Below are 22,424 nucleotides of genomic sequence, written 5' to 3' on the forward strand. Positions count from 1 at the left end.
CCATCCATGATAATGAGAAACTGAAGCCAGTCGAGAAACTTCATTATTTAACTTCTAAGCTCAGGGGTGAGGCCTTGGAGTTAATAAAGAATATAGAGGCCGAAGAAGATCAATACGCTGTCGCCTGGGATTTGCTGATAGGAAGATACCAAAACACAAGAAAGCACATATCTCATCACTTTTTTGGACTGCTTGATATGCCATTCATCAATTCTGATAAGGACATACCTAATGCCTTAACTCAGATCAACAAACATAAGCATGCGCTTCGAGCATTAGGCTACGACTCGAAGGATTATGGACCTATGGTGGTAGCAGTCGTTTTGCGGAAATTGTCTCCATATCACAAGAAGCGTTTTGAAGACTCCAGGACAGATTCCACTGTTTATCCAACGTTGGAGGATGTCATGAACTTCTTGGAGAAGGAAAATGCAAAAATCGATGATGTCTCATCTAAAAGAGGTGAAAAATCAAGCAACGATAATCGATCACAAAAGAAGGCCTTGTATGTCGGAACAAATTCTCGGTCAAGGAGCAATGCTAACCAAGCAGAGCCAAACAAGTCGGCATGGCGCAAGGGCAAGGGATCATCCAAGTCCCAAAATTCAAGTGGTAAACGACGAAATGAATCTGAAATATCTAATTCTGATTGTCCCTGCTGTCAAGAAAAGCATCCATTATTTTTATGCGCTCAATTTAAGGCCAAAAAGACTGAAGATCGGAGGAAAATCGTCGAGTCTCTGAAAAGATGTGTAAACTGTCTCTCTCCAGGAGACTGCACGAGTAATAGCTGCAAGAGCTCTAGAAGGTGTTACGTCTGCGATGAGATGCATCACACTCTGCTACACCGAGACAAGAATTACTCCATGGGTCAAGAAGATAAAGGCAGTTCCAAGAAGGTGATGATGGGCACGAAAAAATCAACGAAGGCTACAGTAATGTTCGCCACCGTCCTCGTAAGAGTAAAAACTCACAATAGCTCCAAAATTGTGAGAGCAGTTCTCGACTCCGCTGCACAGGGGACGTTTATTACGACCGAATGCACTCATGCTATAGGGTTGCCTATCGTCCAAGGGGCAGGAGCCATCCAAGGCATATCCAGTCTCCCAAGTTCTACTCGTGGTACGGCCACTGTGACTCTGTCATCTGTAGACAATAAAGTGTTCGCTAGGGAACACGAACTAATCATTTTGGATAAAATCACTGATTTTACTCCTTCCACGTTCATCCATGATGACGTGCAGCACTTAGTGCGCGGTTTACCCATGGCTGACCCAGAATGGAACCAGCCTGGGCCCGTAGATCTTTTAATTGGTGCGGACCTCTTTCCTGTCTTAATTATTGGAAAACCGCGGCCTCTGGGCACAAATATGCCCTATCTTATTGAAACGAGGTTGGGACATGTGTTAATGGGATCTGCTCCAACGCAATTGCATCCTCCCATGGTGCTCATGGCTGAGTTGGAACAAGGTTCCATTGCCCAGCTCAGCAAAGATATTCAAAATTTGTGGCAGATCGAGACAATACCTTCCAGAGAGCCAACGAAGCCTCCTGATGACCCGGCTGAAATTTATTTTCGTGAGAATGTCGAGCGTCTGCCCAACGGACAATTCTCAGTACGACTACCGTTCGCAAAGCCTCCAAGCGCGCTGGGAGAGTCCTATCCACAGGCACTTCGGCGTTTTCTGGCTTTAGAAAGACGTTTCAAGCATCAGCCAGAGTTTCACAAGCTATATGTGGAATTCATGGACGAATATCAGAAGAACGGAGTTATGACTCTTGCTCCGGACAATGTTATGGAGGGTTCACACTGCTTTCTTCCTCATCATGGCGTTATAAAGGAGACTAGTTCCACTACGAAACTTAGAGTAGTTTTCGACGCAAGTGCAAAGACAAGTACCGGCGAATCCTTGAACAGCGTGCTCCATACTGGACCTTCTCTACTAAAGGATATCAGAGACGTACTAATGGGATTCCGAAGACACAAGGTTGTGTTCTCCTGCGATATTCGGCAGATGTACTTACAAATTGCGCTACACCCTGAAGACAGAAGGTACCACCTGGTGTTATGGCGTCCTAACAAGGAAGCTCCTGTGCAGATCTATCAGCTAAACCGGGTCACCTTCGGTGTAGGCAGCTCGTCGTTCTTGTCGAGCAGATCGTTAATAGAGCTTGCCACTCTTTACAAAGACCGGTACCCCAGAGCATCCAAGTTAATTCTGGCGGACATTTTCTGCGATGATGTGATCTCAGGGGATAGAACCGTTGAATTAACTCGATCTCTCATCGAGGAGTTAATTGCGCTACTCAAGGAAGGCAACTTTGCGCTCAGGAAGTGGACCAGCAACGACTCAAAGGTTCTGGAAGGCATTGCCGACGAAGATTTAGAGGTACCATTTACCTGGGAAGATCCTATGACTTCCTCATTTTCTATGTTGGGTCTTCATTGGCTCCCAAGACCAGATGCATTTTCATATCGAGTGGACCAACCCATCAGGGCTACCACGAAGAGAGCAGTCCTCTCTGCCATAGCCAAGATTTACGACATCCTTGGCTGGGTATCACCTGTGACATTTCTCGCCAAAACATACATGCAACAGCTATGGTTGCTCAAGTTGGGCTGGGACGAACCCCTGCCAGGGGGATTCCAGACCAAATGGGACAAATTCATGCTTGCGCTCTCATCCTTAAGGCAAGTTCGAATTCCAAGATTATTGGCATTAGAAGAATCCCTTGTGCAACTACATGCCTTTTGTGACGCATCTGAAGCCGGTTATGCAACCTGCATTTATATCAGGACCAATGAGCCACCACATGACACGAACTTGGTAACAGCCCGTACCAGAGTAGCTCCGTTGAAGAAGATCTCTCTGCCGCGGCTTGAGCTCTGCGGAGCGACTGTGTTGGCGGATTTAACGGATTATGTGACAAAGCAGCTTGATCCATACTATAATATCTCTGGCATTCACGCCTGGACTGATTCTAAAATTGTGCTCCAGTGGATCCAGACCCCATCTTACAAGCTGAAGACATTTGTGGCAAATCGGGTCTCCCATATACAAGAGCTCTTATCCAATGTAATTTGGCATCATGTCCCTTCTAAGGACAACCCAGCCGACTGTGCGTCACGTGGACTTCTAGCGTCCGAACTCTTGAATCAAGAAATCTGGTGGAAGGGGCCAACATGGCTTCGAGAAGACTCCTCACAATGGCCTGCAGCTCCGTTACCGCTCGCGACTGACTCAGTTCCTGAGAGCAAGAATCTTGCAGTATTATTGGTCTCCAAGCCTATTCAAACTTTCTCTAAATATTCTTCATGGACTAGGACTAAGCGAGTCTTGGCTTACATCCTTCGCGCAATCACTCCAAAGAAGTCACGATGTGGAGGAGAGTTAACCATGGGAGAATTAAAGAAGGCTGAGCTGCAGCTATTCCGGAAGGTTCAAGAAGACTGCTTTCAGGATGACTTACTCAAACTGAAGAAAATTCAAGATGGAGTGAACATCTTGTGCGCTAAGCCGGTTCAAACTTTAAATCCGTACTTGGATGAAGATGGCCTAATAAGAGTGGGAGGTCGCCTTAAGAATGCAGACCTCGCTGAAGGTGAACGGCACCCGATCCTGTTATCCGGGAAGCATCACCTGACTCAGCTGCTTATTCGCGAGTATCATAAGGATCTCGACCATCCTGGAACCCAAACTCTACAATCTCTTCTCACAAGGCAATTCTGGATAACCGGAGCCCGAAGGGCAATTCAACATTGCGTTCATCAGTGTCTCAAGTGCTTCCGAGCGAGACCAAGAAACAGCGCACCGCTAATGGGCGACTTGCCTGCACCTCGTGTAACGCCCAGCTCCCCATTTACTCATACTGGCATGGACTTCGCAGGCCCCTTTTCTGTAAAAACCTACAATCTTAGATCCGCCCGGACCGTGCAAAGCTACATCTGCATATTCGTTTGCTTCTCCACGAAAGCTGTGCACATAGAGTCTGTACACGATCTAACATCTAACTCGTTTATTGCAGCTCTAAGAAGATTCACAGCCTGTCGAGGGTGTCCCACGGACTTGTACAGTGATTGCGGAACTAACTTCGTGGGCGCGGACAACGCCTTGAAGAAATTAATTTCCCAAGAGTCGAATGATCTAAGCGAGCATGCTCTAGCAAGAGGCATTAAATTCCATTTTAATCCTCCTGCGGCTCCGTTTCAAGGAGGACTTTGGGAAAGAGCAGTGCGTAGCATGAAGGAACACTTCAAAAGGATTGTCGGAGACCAAAAGCTCCAGATGGATGAATTTCAAACCGTTTTGTGTCGGATCGAGGCCATCTTGAACTCCAGACCTCTTACGCCAATGTCAAATGACCCAAATGACCTCGAGGTTCTGACTCCTGGTCATTTCTTGATAGGCAGGCCTGTAGTATCCCCTCCAGAGGAAGAACACGGGGACACTCCTCTTCCCAGGCTCAAGAGGTGGAAGTACGTGGAAGCTCTCTCTCAGCAACTTTGGAAAAGATGGTGTAGTGAATACCTGCAAACTCTACAAAAGAGGAATAAATGGCTTAAGACATCAACTCCGCTGAAAGAAGGTGATCTCGTGCTCATTGAAGATCCTCAACTCCCCACCCTTTGCTGGAAAAGAGGTCGGGTGTTGCAGACGTTTCCTGGGAAAGACGGGCAAGTTAGAGTCGCCACCGTGCGTACTCCCACCGGCGAGCTCAAGAGACCCGTGCTCAAGTTATTTCGTTTGCCTGCGGAGGATTGATCACCCACCATTAACTGCTAGTTGTTAAGTCTAGCTCTTATTTCATAGTATTATACAGAGTCTCCAAGCTCTTTAAATAATGTTGTTTCTTTTTCTTTTTCTCTTTGCCTCTGCCTCCGCCTTTCCTAATGAAACCCCCTTTGTGGTTTCATGGCGGGCGGTATGTTTATACCAGCCTCCTCCGTCTGCAAATGCGAATTTTTAAATTATAGAATTTTTGGGCATTTTTTCTATTTCAATTTTCTGAGAAACCTGGCAATCAGCTTGGATGCCAGAATCGCGCGCACCGCCGGACCGTTCGCTGTGTACTGCTTATGCAACCAGTCCCGCGTCCCACGCACGCATCACGTGGGCACGCGTCGCGTCGCGCGCTCTAATCACGCGGCCGCGCGTCGCGTCGCGGCTATAAAAAGCGAGCGGCCGCGCGTCTCATCACCAGTCGCAGCTCAACCGCAAGAAGAGTAGCAACCACGGTAAGTACCTCCAAGTACATACAGCTCTCATCCATCGGCGCGCTGGTCCATCTCTAACCGAGCTCTCCACGGCTCCAACGACTTGCGGGTCTTCCATGCCCACATCGCCCGGAGCGCTACCGCACTGGGCCAGCCCGAGGAGCCGTCTCTTGGGGTCTCTTCGGCGTCTCCAAGCGCAAAAACCAACGTGGACTTCCATGTCCAGATCGCCCGGAGTGCTATCACACTGGGCCAGCCCGACCGAGCTATCTCGTGGGGTGTTCTAAGCGCTTCCAAGCGCACAAACCAAGTCCTCTACAGGACAGCTGGCACTCGTCCGCTCTTTCTCAGGACCAGCGCTAGCCGACTCTAAAAGTCGCACTCCTTTTCAGTCCTCCAAATCTCGGGCAAAGTTCAAAAGAACGAAATTTGAGGTGATAAAATCTGACCGTTTAAATTTCATTTTTTTTTAACTTTGCCCGAAATTTGGGGGACTTAAAAACGCAATTTTGAACTAGTTTTGAACTTACTAAGATAATGTTGAGGAAAAGTAAAGGAAAATTGGCTCATTTCGCGAGAAAATCGTATGACCTTTAAAATGACGTATTTGGGGGTCTGAAACCCCCCTTAACATTAGTTTGAAGAAATTTCTGTGATTTACTTAAAAGTGCTTATAATTTGGTAAATTTTTCCGTTTTATTTTTTTCTTTACGATCATTTGAACCGGAGTTATGATTTTTTGAAAAGAGGTCAAATTTGACCTTTGACCTATCATAACTCGGTCAAAAATTAAGATATTGATTTGCGATTTGCGCCAAAATTCTTAGTTTCTTATTCTCTTTCTAATGATGTATCACAAGGTAGGGGTTACCATTTGAAAAAAAAGTTGGGGGCTCCCGCCCCCCCCCCCCCCGAAGATGGTCCCCTTTAAGATAGAAACATTCCCTAAGTTTCGTTTTTCCATCTCGAACCGTTCAAAAGTTACGAGGAGGGGGGGGGGGTACGGACTTTTGGGACACCCTGTATGTATGTGGCGATTTAATCGCCATAAATCGCAATTTTTAATGCGATAATATCTCGATATATTGCCACCGATAACCAACCGACAAAATCGCTATTTATAGCGATCACTGCTACTTGGCTTCTCGCCAAGAAGTGTCCAATGATACCAACTTTCGCTTTCTTTGGATGAAAGCGACCAAAACACCTTTGAGAGGGATTAAAAAGGGGCCAAAGTCGCATGCAAAGCCACAGCTCGCTTCAGCACCAAAACTCATATCACTCTCTCCGACCTCTCTCGATCCCGCGACGAGGCGTTGGCCGATTGCAAATCTATTTCTGATACGCGCGTGTGGTGTATCAGCGAAAAAGGACGGAGAGTAACGTTATCGAATATCCTCTTAAAATCGGAAGATTCTATGGCAGGTTTTAGGAAACACATACCTCTCCGACACAATGAACGGAGAGGTTGCTGCGGCATAATTCTGTGGCAAAAATTATATATCGGGAGCTTGCTAAGGACCATTATGAGTTTGACCCTCCACAGGTGAAGGAAAATGAGAAAAGCCGACTGTACTGGAACAGGAAGATACGCATACACAAAACCATTCCAAACAACATCCCGGATATTGTGATCACTATAAGGGTGCTAAAGTGGCTTTCATCATCGACACTGCAGTACCTTTGGCAGTTAACATCCAACCTGTCGATGCAGAGAAGATAAATAAATACAGGCCACTGGCTGATGAGATTAAATGTCTATGGAAGTTGGACAAGGTGATAATTGTGCATATTGTTATTGGAGCCACAGGAGAAGTCCCTAAAAGGATGTTGGATAGCCTGCGAAAGCTCGGTCTTAGGAAGGAGCTGTATCAACAACTGCAAAAGGCAGTATTGTTAGGAAGCTGCAGAATTGTCCGCCGAGTTGTCATCGATGACTTTCACCACTAAAATGACTAAATCTTACAGCCATTTTACACCAAAGATTTTTAACGTTTGAGATTTTACAATTTAATACTTTCATTTTGATATTGCTGAGATTTGTAAATTTATAGCTTTTAAACGAATTTTTAAAGAAAAGCAACTTTTAACCATTTATAACCAAATAATTTGAACGTTCAACTTTTTACATTTTCATAATTTTATTTTAGGATTGTTTAAGATTCGTGTATTTTGAGCCTCGAACTAATATTTTAAATTTTTTAAACTTTTAACTTTGGAACAATTTTTAAAATTTTTAGCTTTTTTAATGAGTTGGTTGTAGGAAGACTCAAGTTTGACTCTCCTCTGCGTTGAAACGCCGGGAGAAGTCGATAGAGTCGGCCTCCGGTTCTGTACGTTAAAGACATAATGATAATAATGATAAAATCTGCAGTAAGCTGAACGTACCAGTCGTATCATTAAATTGCTAAAAAATATATTCCTACTAAAATAGATATTATTAATCTAATTCTCGAATTTTTGAACTTATTAATGGTTAAATCATAATGAACTCAGGTAATGAAAAATCCCGATATTAGTAAGATTATAGTATTTAACAAACTTTGAAACAAAAACTTTAACAAAATTTGATAAACTTTGAATATCTGGGATTGTTTGTTTGGTCAGTGTTAATTACGGTATTTCTACTATTGATTTCACTTCCTGTTCTTGCGGGGGCTATTACAATGCTGTTGATAGATGTTGTTGTAGCAGCCTGCTTATTTAGTTAGAAAACAATTCATTTTTAGTATTAACAATAATATACCTCTCTTTGGTTTTAACTAAATCTGTACGAAGACACGAAGGCCTTAATTATTAAGCCGAAATTAATTGTATTTTTTACTTCAGTACAATTTCTGTACTTTTTGGTACTTCTGTACCAAATGGTATGACCACCAACCCAAGACAGTGACGCAAACATCAGACAGGAGCATTTGGATATTATGGAACATGAGGGTGCGAACTGACAGAGAGGTGAAAGCAAATAGGCCTGACATATTCGTGAGGCAGCAAGATGGAACCTGTCTTTTAATTGATGTCTCTATTCCCATGGATTGCAACGTGGTGCAGAAGGAAGCCGAAAAGCGCTTGAAGTACAAAAGCCTTGAGATACAAATACAACGGATATGGAAAAGGAAGACCAAGACTGTGCCGGTTATTGTAGGAGCGAATGGTGTGATATCAAATGCATCGGCAGGCATCATAAAGGGAATACCTGGCAAGATCTCAATTGCAAGTATCCAGAAAACAGCAGTATTGAGCACAGCAGCAATCCTCAGAAAAGTGCTGACTTGAGTGTGAAGTGTATATTGTTATTTTTATAGTCATAGATCCCATATTATCGAGGTTTGTACCATAAAATTATCGTTGAGCTCATTAGGTAAGTTCGAAGCAGTGTAAACCAGAAGAAAGGTAGCATTAGTATGTTTATTGACTCATTGATTTATTTATTCAAGATTTTTGTAATAGTATTAGTATGTTTATTGACTTCTTAATTTATTTATTTCTGATTTTATTCCCCCCTCTTTTTTTTTTCTGAGTACATGTAGTAACTCACCAGTGATAGGGGCAACTCCACCAACCACCTGAGTTATTATTCCCCACCGCTACCAATTAGTGGCGTGTAAATATGTAAATTGTATACATATGTGAGACTTACTACCCCTCTTTCCCCTCAATAAGCGTTCTTCCCCCTCCCCCACCCTGTAATGCTAAGGCCTATTGTTTAGGCCCGCGATAAGGTGTACCTTAATGTAAAAATTAAGTGAATAAAGGAGATATAATAAGAATAATAGCAGTACTCAAAATCACGAAATGAATATTTGCTCCAAAAAATTATTGAACAGAGGGATATTATTCAGCATTATCATTAAAATACTGATTTCAGGCTATTCTTGGCTGCCTGTTCGATTTCGAGGATTTTCTTTGAAAATGACCAAGGACTACACCCCACGTATGACAAAAAAGAATTCTCTTTACTTCTTTGAGGGATGTGCTAAAGAAAAACAATTCCTCAGACACACTTCTAGGAGGTCGTTTGGGAACTTGAATTCTGAAAATAAAATTTTAAACATAGGCACATGAATCATGATTTCAACTTGAATAAATAATTTTGGTTAAAGTCAGGATCAATCAACCGTTAACTGTAGGAGTGTAGGTGCTCATAAGAGTTGTTAGATGGAAATCTGTCAATCGTACCTGCTTCACGTTATAACCAGCCTTAGCACTAGTTTCAATAAACATAACATTCAATTCTTTTGCTTTCCTTTCACCATCTTCACTGGTGACTTGTCTCTTATCTGATAAATCAGTTTTGTTGCCAACTAACATAATTATGACATCACTACCACGCTCTGTCCGAACGTCATCAATCCATTTTGAAGTTTGATGGAATGAATTAGCATCTGTAAAAAAGATTAAAATTCATTAATTTAAACTCTCAGAGGAGCACGCCATCTCTAGAGAACGCCTCCCTAGGATGGTGGATAGGAGAGAGCACATCAGGTAAGATTTTTTTTCTTTTTTTTCTTCATGTTTTTTTGTTTTTTTACAGATTTATTTTATTGAAAACTTCCAATTTAGGAAATATATACAATTAGCTTACATTAAGGATGATTAATGGCGAAGTAACAACAGGTTAATTACTTATTATCTCAAGATAAAGTTGAAAATGGACGCATCCCAACCGAGCCGAACCGCGCCAGGGGCCCTGGCTCACGGCCCGCGCCCCCGTAACAGGGCCCGCGTCGCAGAGTGCACAGTCTCGCCCAGCATAAACGCATCCACGCAAAAATTGATCAACACAAGTTAATCAATTTTTAATGACTTTAAAGATAGTAAAGTACATTTCTAAATATTAGATATTAGAAGATTAATATAAGTACAATCTTTCACTTTCCCTTATTTGAGCGTTGGCGAAGTGGATGTTGTGAAGCATTAATTCTTTCTTCTTCACTCGATAGTAAACCTTCGAGTTTTTTGCTAATTTCAACTATTTCTGTCGATTGTGCTTTAATAGTCTCCTGCAGTTGGATAATCATTGCCTGTAGACTAATGATCAACTCATGATTCACTTTATCAGAGTTATCAATCTTACTAGTGTCATTATTTTTACTGTGAAGTAATAGTGCTTGATTACGTTGATTATTTCCGCGTACTATTGCGGAGTGAACTTTTTAACCTTGCCCTGCTTTTCTAAGTTTTTGATATCCTCTTTTTACGGAGGGGGGAATTTCCATTTTTGCATTTTGGATCTGACTTTGTAGCCGAGAAAGTTTGCGGGGCGTTGTCCCCCTCACAATGCGCATTTTGGAGGTGGCGAACAGTTGAAATTCTCTCCTGGGAGGGGGTTTTTACGGGACACTCCAGTGCAACATGAAAATCTCCGCACCATATGCAACGCGGGGGGCGGAAGCATCTCCCTTTGGCATGCCCGAAGGATCAACAATTTTTACATTGTATGATTATTCCAGGAATTTTACGGAAGTTAAGGGAAAAAATTAACAAGAAGCTAATTTTTGGCATAGTGAGTCCTTATGACCCCCTGAGTCCTCCCAAAAAAGTCCTCGTAGATAGCGTCACGGCTTTGGGTTTTAGGGGGGGGGGGGGTAAATCGGTTTTCTGGTCATAATATGAGAAAGGTTGCTCGTATCACTACGTATAGCACCATTTTCTGAATACTCGTGAAATTTTAGAGCAGTTTGACATTATAAATTTTCCATAGCCCCCCGGTGCCCCCTAAAATGGGCCTGTTGCAAACTTTTGCTAGAGCAAAACTAAGAGTTGTTTCTTACAGATAATGCCTCAAATATCACGATGAGCGCATCGGCAAAGTCTGAAATGCACTCATAACTTCACAATCTGCGTGAGATTTTTGCGGTTTTTTAAGGTTCCCGCTTCGAGTTCCGTGCGGTGTCGCTAAAATTTCTCAAATAAATCTCAGTTTAGACACGTATAGCAGACGTTCACTTTTGTCCGCTACGATCCCTGCTCTTACAGTTTACTTTGATCTCTGATTCATTGATTAATGACTCTCTGGGTTTCATTTATCATCAATCAGTTCAAAGCTATCTCAACGATAAATCATCAAACACTACATCAAAGAAGAAATTTTCTGCTGAAGGCTACAGCTGAATTGACATTTCAACTCAACTTATGAAAGCATGAACCAGGACATAAGAATCAGTCTCAAAGTGAAACTATTTTTCAACTCATCAGGCAGTTTACCAGGTAAGAAATCTACACTTAGTTAATGAAGGATTACCAGATTACATGCACACTGGTTTTCCAACATTTACAGTGAGTAGGGATATTTTTATTGATACTGACAAAACAAATATATCAATGGAATGGTTAAACTGGGAAAATACTTACCGCGATCCACAAAGTTCATCCACAAAGACTTTCAGAGTCTTTTCATTTCTCTGCTGATAAATAATTCAACATAATTTCTGAAAACTGTGTAGTTAATGACTTCGGTATGCAGAAAATTCTTTTATGGGATTTTAAGCGTATAGAGGTCACTAACTTTTCCCTGATTTTGGAATGTCCTCTTTTGACATTAGGTGTCTCTCATAAAAATTCTTTTCACAAAAATTTTAAGTTCTTACTTGACTTAATTTTAAGTGTTTAGTCTCTTTAAACTGAAAAGTCCAAATTTTTTACTGGGAGAAGGAATTACAATGCTCTGCAGCAAAACTACCTGACATATTTTCACAGTGGGTAGGGCTTAATTTCCTAACTTTTACAGAGCCTGTCACCCTGTCTATCCCTCAGAAATTCAGTGAACCAGATGAGATTCAATGAGGGTCGTTGATAACTTTACCACTAAATTGATACTGCTTGATTTTGGAAGGAGCAACTTTACCTACTAACATTGTTGTCAAACAAGGTTTACTCATCAGAGCCCTGAGTTGAGGAACCAAGAGAAAATAATTTGTTTTTATTTACTCCTGAAATATGAAACTGACCATGATGCAGGTGAGTACTTATGAAAACTATACAGATCTCATAAAATTTCTATAAACCTTGTTGCTGGGGGAAAGATCTAATACATACTGAAGATAATCATCGAATGATGTACTCTCCTAAATATAGACAAAAATTATAATGCAAATGTTCATTATTTGATGAAAAATAAAGTACAAAAATTCTCAGAGGACACCAAGAATGCGTGGGAAATCTTAAAATAATTTCCTATCACAAACAAAAATAAAAATGACACTGAACATTTCCAGCAGGGCTTCTTGATAATTATAGAACCAAAATTCTGAGAGCTTGACACTTACGACCCTTACAATTTTTAGATTGATACACTAATGAGGTCTGGCAAGCTGTTGAATGCCCTGATTTCCAAACTTCTATTAAGTACTCAAGCAGAACACATTTCTTTAAATTTCAATTCCATGGTAAAATTATTTCTATTGCATTGTCGTGTTGAAAATGTTGCCTATTTACTCATCGAAGGAACAATTTTTAGAGCAATCAATTTGAAATAAGTAACTACCGAAGTTGCAATTTATCATTGGATTGCCTATCATTCTAACACATGAAACTCACTTTGATGATTGTTTAAAATCGGCTTTTATGATGTAATGTTTTCGGCAATGATGTAAATGTTTTGCAATATCAAGTTAAAAAATTACAATTTTTCTGCAGTCAATATCAATTTTATTCAAATGTATATCATTGCATTATGCTACTTGGGCACTTCACCCATATTTCATGTCGTATTTCTTTTCAGGGATATCTACAGTTGAGTAGATTTTGATATTTAAAGCTAGGAGCGTTGAAATAATTATCACTTACCATGTACAACTTTTGGCTTTTGCCTCAGTTGATCCTCTCACAAGCTGAGTTGTAAAGTCAATTTAGCCATAGCTTTCTGAAGAAAATTTCTTCTATGATCTAACAATTAATGATTAATCGTCGAAATAGCTTTGAACTGATTAATTAAAGATGACACCCAAGGGTGTAAAAGAATAAGACGGATCCGAGAAACTTTGCTACACAGCAAGGAGGTATCCACTTCATAACTAAGCAAGTCGTCTGCATGTCGCGTATTTTTCAGCGAAATTAGCATTGAATCTCATCTCACCCAACGAAAATATTCATTGCTCAGAAAGTTGCAAAAAATTGCAAGTAAATCGAAGAAATTCTCAAATATCAGAGTGTGTTCCTACACAAAATTGACCATTTGAACCATCCGGACATGTCCAAAAAATTCAGGAGTCGTCTGCATGTCGCGTATTTTTTGGCGGAATCAATGAAAATAGTGCTTTGAAGAATGCACTTCTTTTGCCAGAAATTTGAAGATAGAAAGGCAAAGCCAGAATAGAACATTAAATTAGAAAATTTTATTCAGAAGTCATATTTTAACCCCAGAAATCTTGCTCCAATCGTGTGGACATGTAAAATAACATTAAACAGATTAGCATAAAATAGCTCCATTATACGGCATGCTGGCTATTTGGCAAGACTGCCTTTCATCCATATGAACACGACTACATACATATATATATATATATATTATTTATATTATAAATAAAAGAAAGATACATATCAATCATTAGCAATAGAGAAGGAGAGGTAGAATAATAATCGAAAACACAGGAAAAAGCGGAAACAAGGCTAAAAATACACAATATAAAGGCAGGACGTTTCGGTACCTTACGGCACCATTATCAACTGCAAACAGAATTAAAAATAAAAAGAAATTAAAATAAAAACCAGCAAACGGCGTTACATCGTGAAATTGGTAAATGAGACTGCAGTGATAACAGAATAAACAACAAACAAGGTACGATACGCAACAAACATTGGAAAACGCGAGAAAACTGATCACCGATGATTAAGAAAAAATTGCACGGGCGGCCGCCAGGTGGCAGCAGTTCACGGCGTGCGAAAAAAGGAATAATGCCAAGAGCATCAAGTTCGAACTGCTCCAAGACTAGATTAGCAAGGACGGCATGGAGGATTAGTCATGGAGCAGTTCGAACTTGATGCTCTTGGCACCATTCCTTTTTTAATTATGCTATATAAACGGTATGTGGATGACAACCTCCTTATCGAAAAGAGGGGAGAGGAGGACTCCATTTTACAGTTTTTTAATTCATTGAACCCTTCAATACAGTTTACCATGGAAGTGGAAAAGAACGGGGTGCTAAATTTCTTAGATATGTCATTGATTAGGGTTGGTAATAAAATTAAGTGCAAATGGTACCAAAAACCAACGTCATCTGGCCGCTATTCTAATTTTTTGTCGGTGCAACCTACTAACATCAAAAGAAATGTTGCCTTGAATCTCGCCAGACGCATGATTTGTTTGTCTGATCGGTCCTTCAGAAATGAAGTGATCCGAGAAGGCAAACAATTACTCATTGAAAATTGTTACCCTCCCATGTTTGTTGATGATATATTTAAAGAAATTTTACGCTGCGTTAACAATAGAGAAAACACCAAGAGTAATGACACTACTCACGTCGAATGTAGTGATGATAGTTTAAACGTGTCATCTCTGAATGACACTTTCAAGGTCGAGAAAGTCGTGCCCCTCCCTTATGTACCTTTTCTATCCGAAAATTTGGATTGTTTTCTCAAATATTTTGGTTATAGAGTTTTCCATTGCAAGTATAACACCCTTGAGTTCCTCATGTCAAAACTCAAGTCTGACACACCTAAATTGCAATCTGGTGGTGTGGTATACCAGATTCCGTGTGCCAATTGTGATACTTCATACATTGGCCAAACAAAACAACTTTTGGCCAAACGCTTAAATAGACACAAGTATAATAGGAAGGAGGTGACAGCTTTACACAACCATGAAGATCAGTTACAACATAAGTTTGACTTCGAAAACGTGAGGATTTTGTGCCATGAGAAGAAATATTATCCTAGGTTAATAAGAGAAATTATTGAAATCCTGAGAAATCAGGATTCTGTTTGTAATTCCCGCTCCGATATAAATCGTCTAAGCTCGATCTATTTCGGCTTATTTCGCACGCCGTGAACTGCTGCCACCTGGCGGCCGCCCGTGCAATTTTTTCTTAATCATCGGTGATCAGTTTTCTCGCGTTTTCCAATGTTTGTTGCATATCGTACCTTGTTTGTTGTTTATTCTGTTATCACTGCAGTCTCATTTACCAATTTCACGATGTAACGCCGTTTGCTGGTTTTTATTTTAATTTCTTTTTATTTTTAATTCTTTTGGCAGTTGATAATGGTGCCGTAAGGTACCGAAACGTCCTGCCTTTATATTGTGTATTTTTAGCCTTGTTTCCGCTTTTTCCTGTGTTTTCGATTGTCGTTTCCGTTTCGGGCTGCTTTTACATACCCTTTGTTTTCCACGGTAGAATAATATATATATTGATCATTAGCAATAGAGAAGGAGAGGTAGAATATATATATATATATATATTCTTTAGTGTATTTACATTGAGAAAAAGTATTGTTGCCAACATGCAAGATTCGCCAATGCTTGGCACGTGAGTGATCTAATATAAGAAATTAGCAGAAAATCCTCGATCTTGTGTTGCAAAAAAATTCATAACTCACGGAATAGCGAGAAGTTACAAATGGACCGATGAAAATTAAGATGTTTAGGGAGTACTGAACCACATGGTAGAGGTCTGTAACTTTCCAGATCTTTCCAGAAAATTGCAGACCACTTGAAACCTAAAAATTGTAACATTTTCATACCCAATTTTTAATTGTGTGTACCATACTATAAAATGCACAAAATTGATATAAATATCTTAAAGTAAAATGAAAACATGTTAATCTTGCCAGATAAAACACTCGCCATATTGGGAAACACTTGAAGGTTTATGGAATATGACCTCTTGGATGAGCGTTAAATCAAGCCAGTATAAAGGATAAACAAACACATCACACACGCTCGGGAAAATCTTGGCATCGCAGTCTTATTAGTGATAAGACCCCCAAACCCAGTGATGTACAGATACTCCATGATATACCTTATCGCTCAGTAGTGGTGTCCATTTTCGAATTTTCCGGACAAGCCAAAAGTGACTTTTGTCCCACTAAATTCGATTCCTGGCCCTCTGGGTGGCGTTCGCCACGGCCATTTTTAGTGACCTGCCGGGGCGCGTTTGAATAGGAGCTCAAAATACGTAACTTTGAGCTCATTTTTCGTGGGTTAGTATTGCTAAAGGAAATCGGGAAAAATTCCTGTTATTTCTGAGCACACTCTAGTTTTTAGAAAATCAGGAATCAAACATTACTGAACAAGCTCATGGATGTCACAACGAATTCCAACCGCCATAAAAGAGGGATGAATAATTAGTGTTTTACCGTACCATCGGGTTCAGAAAAATAAAAAGCCTCCCTCAAACCTCATAATAGTTTGGTCGTCAATTCAAGCAAAAATAATTTGAAAGTTTGTTATCTAATGTAGTTTACTGGGTACAATGCAAGGACTGCCCGGATGTGTGTACAGGGTGATCCAAAAGTCCCTTCCTCCCCCCTCCACAACTTTTTACCTGATTGAGGTAAAGATTTGAAACATGGGGGATGTTCTTAGGTCAAAGAGAGCTACTTTTTAGCCCCCCCTAAAATTTTCTGGGGGGGGGGGGCACAGTGGGACCAAATGGGTAAAACCTCGGACATGGGGTTTTCTCTTATTTTGCATAATGATGTGATGGAATGTGTCCCTTTCTTTTTTTTCTTTTCTTATTAGTTTCCAAAGTGTGATACAACCACCTATGGTGTTAATTATCTTGGTTTTACAAATATAATAAACTTACAAACTGGCTAACATCTAATTTTCTTTTTTAGAATGTGTTTCTAAGGATCCATATTATATGAATTCAGTGTTGGTTTATTGATTTTGTCTAACGATTTTACCCCCTGGACTCCTGAAGTTGACATTTTCTGTATCGGCCAATTTCCCTTTGTTTTCTATGGTCGGTTTCCATACCTGCCTCTTCGAGTGGCAATAATTGGCACGAATATGAATGCTTGGACCTCATTCTAGAGTGTGTGAAGAACATATTTCACTATTTAAAAGATAAATTTACTCAAATCTATACGTTGTAATGTCTGACCAAAGATGATTCTTCCATAAATAAGAAAATAAAAGTTTGAATGGACCTTTAAAAATTTCGCCGCATTTCGCCGTCCAATCATGCAAAAGGCGTGTTCCAGTGATCCTTCAGGATGAGGAATCCGTCGTATTTAGCTACCACTAGGTGCCACTTTGAGAGTTACATCGATATTTGTCCGAAAAAATGAGGACGGAATGCGCCGTTTCTCTAACTCTTGCTTGATTATCTTGGCGTCTTGACACACTCAGCCGGATTTTCATTGTAAAAGTTGATGCACATACAGTAATCTCCTTGTAGAATTCAATTTTGACCTTACTTTTTCCTGTTATTTGACCAAAATTTATCAAATGAGGAGTTAACGAGTTGTTGGTCTGGGTTAGAAAAAAAGCTGTTTTCATTCTAGCTTATACAATTTTTGGGCATTTCATGGAGAGAATATTAATACTACATGTTTTATCAATACTTGTAAATGAAGTGTTCGTTATATTTATCCGCCTTTGTGCATTGGTTTAAGAGTTACCTTACCCTACGTCTGCAAAACACTACTTCTAGGGTTGTACTGTTCCGAGCCGACTCTCATATTGGGTCTAGTAGAAATAGGCTGAAAAAGAGTTGTCATTGAATAATAAATATGGCATAAGTAGTCTCAAAACTGGGGTTTTTGATGAATATGCCATCAAATATCAACAATTCAACGTGCATTTTCAACCAGAAGTAATGAAATCTATCTTCGAATAACTTCTTTTTACTCTTCTACTAAACCAGGGGGCTACGCCCCCTGGCCGCTACGCGGCCCAACCCCCTGAAGCCGCTCCGCGCCATCAATGAGCCGCTTTGCGGCCCTAATGTTACCATCCTATCAGTGTTAGTTTTATTTTTCCCCTAAAAAATTACGATATGAGGTATACTTTACTTTTAGAATGAAATAACTTTTGGTTTTGATGAATAAAGAAGAAAAAAAATTTTGAAGTCAAAAGGACGCGTTTTGGAATGACTGCTTGATGAAATACTGCAGTAAAACAACGAACAATGATAATCAGGTAATAATAAAATAAATTAGGTGTCGGGGATCGAACCCACACCGTGAACATAGTGGACACTGCCGACGTCTTAGAGGACTCGGCCACCGCTCGACGTAAGGTGTGAATCTTGTGTAGATAAGTATAGAGCTGATGCGCAGGCTACACAGCTACTGCGCAACCTCCTCGACCACTGCGCATCCTCCCGCGCATAGCGGTAGCAGTCCTGGAGCATTCTGTGAATTCACTCACTTTTATAACGTGATTTTAAAAAAACCTGGGTCCTATTTCCAAAATCTGATTAAAGCGGGCTCATCTAGGGCCTATTACCTGTCGATTTACGCAAAAATCATGGAAATCGGCTCGGTAGAACGCTCAAACGAACTATGACAAAAAGTATAAATTTACATTGTTTAAATGGGAGAATTCGCAATTTTACCACGTAATGTAAAAAAACCTGGGTCATATTTTGAAAAACTGAATAGAATGGGCTAATCTAGAGACAATTGCCCGTCGATAGCCGCAAAAATCATGAAAATCGGCCAGGTAGAACGCTGGAACTAAGCGTTACCAGTTACGCAAAATTAGGAAGTCTCGGAGCTTATGGTATAGGAAGTTTGAGAATACTCCCCCCCCCCCCCCCCAATCATCTGCAATCATTGTTTAGGTCATCATATATATTAACATAAGTTTGGTCATAAATTAATTTTTCGATATAAGTACCATTAGTTTGAGACATTTTAACACGAAATGTCCACCAGAACGAGTACAATCTATCGTTGAGTACCTGTTATTTTTACCCCCGAAATCATGTATTTGTGACAACGAATCAACAAAAGCAAGGTCAAAAATGAATTCTACGATCTTTAAAAATTCCCAAAAACGTCATTTAAAAATTCCCAAAGACGTCAGAGAGCTAATAAGACAAAGGAGAAAAGCCAGGGCTACGTGGCATACCACCAGATACCCTGGTGACAAAACAATACTTAATAAGATAAACAAAAAACTTAATAGCGTCCTCTGGAGCTGTAAGCATGAAAGCACGAAAAAATTTCTTAAAGGATTAGATAACAAATCCGGAACAGACTACTCTTTTTGGAAGGCAATTAGATACTTAAAAAATACACCGATCCACTCCCCCCCAATTAGAAAAAAGAATGGAGATTGGGCTAAAACAGAAGAAGAAAAAGCAGAGGTTTTCTCCGAACACTTTGCCAACGTGTTTGCTCCAAATGAAAATATTCCTGGGGTAGAGCTAGAACAACTGGAGAAACCAAGAGAAATACAAGAAGAGAAAATAACCCCAATTGACCACGATGAACTGCTTAAAGAAATCAAATATAAAGTTAAACGCAGAAAAGCGCCAGGTAGAGATCAGATAGGAGGAGAAATTTTAAAACCATTGCCGGGCAATGCATTAACTAAACTTTGTACCATGTTTAATTACATGTTAGAGAAAAGTTTTTGTCCAAAAGTATGGAAAGAAGCAGAAATTATTTTAATTCCGAAAACAGGCAAAGATCATAATGAGTCTAGCTCCCACAGACCAATCTCCCTTCTCTCGGTAATCAGTAAATTATGGGAACGCCTTTATCTTAAACGTCTGAAACCTATACTTTCAGAAAATAAAGCGATCCCGAACCATCAATTCGGTTTTCGCGAAAAGCACTCCACGGTCCAACAAGTGCACCGAGTCATTGACCTCATAGAAAAAACTTTAGAGGAAAAAGGAGTAACTGCCGCCATATTTCTAGATATACAAACGGCGTTTGATAGAGTCTGGCATCAAGGGTTAATTTTCAAACTGAAAAGTATTTTACCAACCAATCACTGCAACTTAATAAACTCATATCTATCCAATAGACAGTTTAGGGTGAGGTATGGTAGCACATACTCAGAGTTCAAAACCATACTAGCAGGAGTTCCCCAAGGGAGCGTGTTAGGACCAATCCTGTATCTTCTATTCACCAGAGATATTCCTGAGAGTGGCAAACTTTTGGGTACTTTTGCTGACGATATTACGGCTTTGGAGACGGGCCGGGATCTCCCTGAAGCCACTACTAAATTACAAAATACTGTCGACGAGGTTGTGAACTGGACCAAAGATTGGAGAGTGGCTCTTTCCAATCCTAAGTCGGTTCACACCATATTTACCAATAAAAAAACCAACTATATCCCAATTTTAATCGAAAACACACCTGTACCATACTCGGACACAGCGAAATACTTAGGTGTTACAATTGACAGGAAACTGATCTGGAAACACCACATTAAAAATAAGCGAGAACGGCTCAATGATAAGTATAGACAAATGTATTGGCTTCTGGGGAGAAACTCGGCCCTCTCCATAGCCAATAAAGTCCTTCTCTATAAACAAGTCCTCACACCTGTTTGGACGTATGCCTGTGAACTGTGGGGCTGCACTAAACCAAGCAATAGATATCTGATCGTCCTTCCAGGCGAAAGTGCTAAGGTCAATGGTGGGTGCCCCATGGTTCACAACAAACCAATCAATGAGAAAAGAGTTAGACGTTGAATCCGTCTCTGATTACATCAAAAATGCCTCTTATAGATACTTTAGCAAGCTTGAAATTCATGAAAATCCCTTAGCCAAGGAACTTACAACCGAGGACATGGTGAGAAGGCTCAAGAGGGTCAAACCTCGAGATTTAGCCTTCGATGTCTAATTTAAAACTTTTGTGTCTTATTTACTTTGTTACAAAAAATAGGTCCTTAACAACCTTACTTTGTTACAAAAAATAGGTCCTTAACAACCTAAGAGCCAGAATTCTTTTAAGGACATGGATTCCGCATGAAAGCAAAAGTAATTCAACAGTTCAACAATGTTCCTATTTTTTTTTTTTTTTTTTTTTTTTTTTTTTTTTTTAATTATTATTATCTCTCTCATTTATTTTTCATTGTTTACTAGGGGGCTACGCCCCCTGGCCGCCACGCGGCCCAACCCCCCGAAGGCGCTCCGCGCCATCAATGGGCCGCTTCGCGGCCCTATTCTTACCCTCCTATTAGTATTAGTTTTATTTTTCCCCTAAAAAAATTCGATATGAGGTATACTTAATAGAATGAAATAATTTTTGGTTTTGATGAATAAAGAAAAAAAAATTTTTTGAAGTCAAAAGGACGCGTTCTGGAATGACTGCTTGATGAAATATTACAGTAAAACAACGATCTGTTTAAATCGGATAATTATTAAGTATCTCTGGAGGCGGGGATCGAACCCACACCGTGATCAAGGTGGACATTTCCGACGTCGTAGACGACTCGGCCACCGCTCGTCTTGAGATAATCGGCGGAAATCTTGTGTAGATAAGTGTAGAGCTGATGCGCAGGCTACACACCTACTGCGCAACCTCCTCGACCACTGCGCATCCTCCCGCGCATAGCGGTGGCAGTCCCGGAGCACTCTGTAAATTCACTCACTTTAATAACGTGATTTTAAAAAAACCTGGGTCCTTTTTCCAAAATCTGATTAGAGCGGGCTCATCTAGAGCCTATTACCTGTCGATTTACGCAAAAATCATGGAAATCGGCCCAGTAGAATGCTGAAACGAACTATGACAAAACACATAGATTTACATTGTGTATATGGGAGAATTCGGAACTTTACCACGTAATATAAAAAAACCTGGGCCATATTTTCAAAATCTGAAAAGAGTTGGCTTATTTAGAGACAATTGCCCGTCAATAGCCGCAAAAATCATGAAAATCGGCCCGGTAGAACGCTGGAACTAAGCGTCACCAGTTTCGCAAAATTAGGAGGTCTTGGAGCTTATAGTATAGATAGTAATTCTTTTTTCTAATCCACTACTCCAGTTTTAAGATGTATGAATGTAGTCTGGGTGCTGTGCGAGAATAGGTTATAAATGCAAAAATTAAAAATGAAAATTAAAAATAGTTAATTTCGTTGTTATTATACTTGTAAAACAAAGTTAATTTACACTTGTAAACAGGTGGTTGTAACATAATTTGATGAATAAAAAAAAAAAAAAAAATTAAAAAACCATCAAAATTTCCCAAAAATACCGAGTTTTACCACGAAATGCCCGCAAGAACGAGTAAAATTTATCTTCGAGTCTCTGAGTTATCTTTTCAATTTTTGTATGATTCTACGGAAAGTTTGAAAGAACG

The 22,424-nt window shown here is 40.2% G+C and overlaps 1 protein-coding gene across 1 annotated transcript in view; it reads right to left on the reverse strand.

Moving 5' to 3' along the window:
* Rab6 (RAS oncogene family member Rab6) overlaps positions 1 to 22,424 on the reverse strand; it is a 137,308-nt gene that overhangs the window by 52,746 nt on the left and 62,138 nt on the right. The window contains exon 4 of the mRNA XM_019057903.2: positions 9,395 to 9,600. Within this exon, the coding sequence (XP_018913448.1) occupies positions 9,395 to 9,600 (206 nt within the window). The remainder of the gene's footprint in view (positions 1 to 9,394; positions 9,601 to 22,424) is intronic.

The sequence above is a fragment of the Bemisia tabaci genome, chromosome 2 (genome assembly GCF_918797505.1).
Source record: "Bemisia tabaci chromosome 2, PGI_BMITA_v3".
NCBI classification, from domain to species: domain Eukaryota; kingdom Metazoa; phylum Arthropoda; class Insecta; order Hemiptera; family Aleyrodidae; genus Bemisia; species Bemisia tabaci.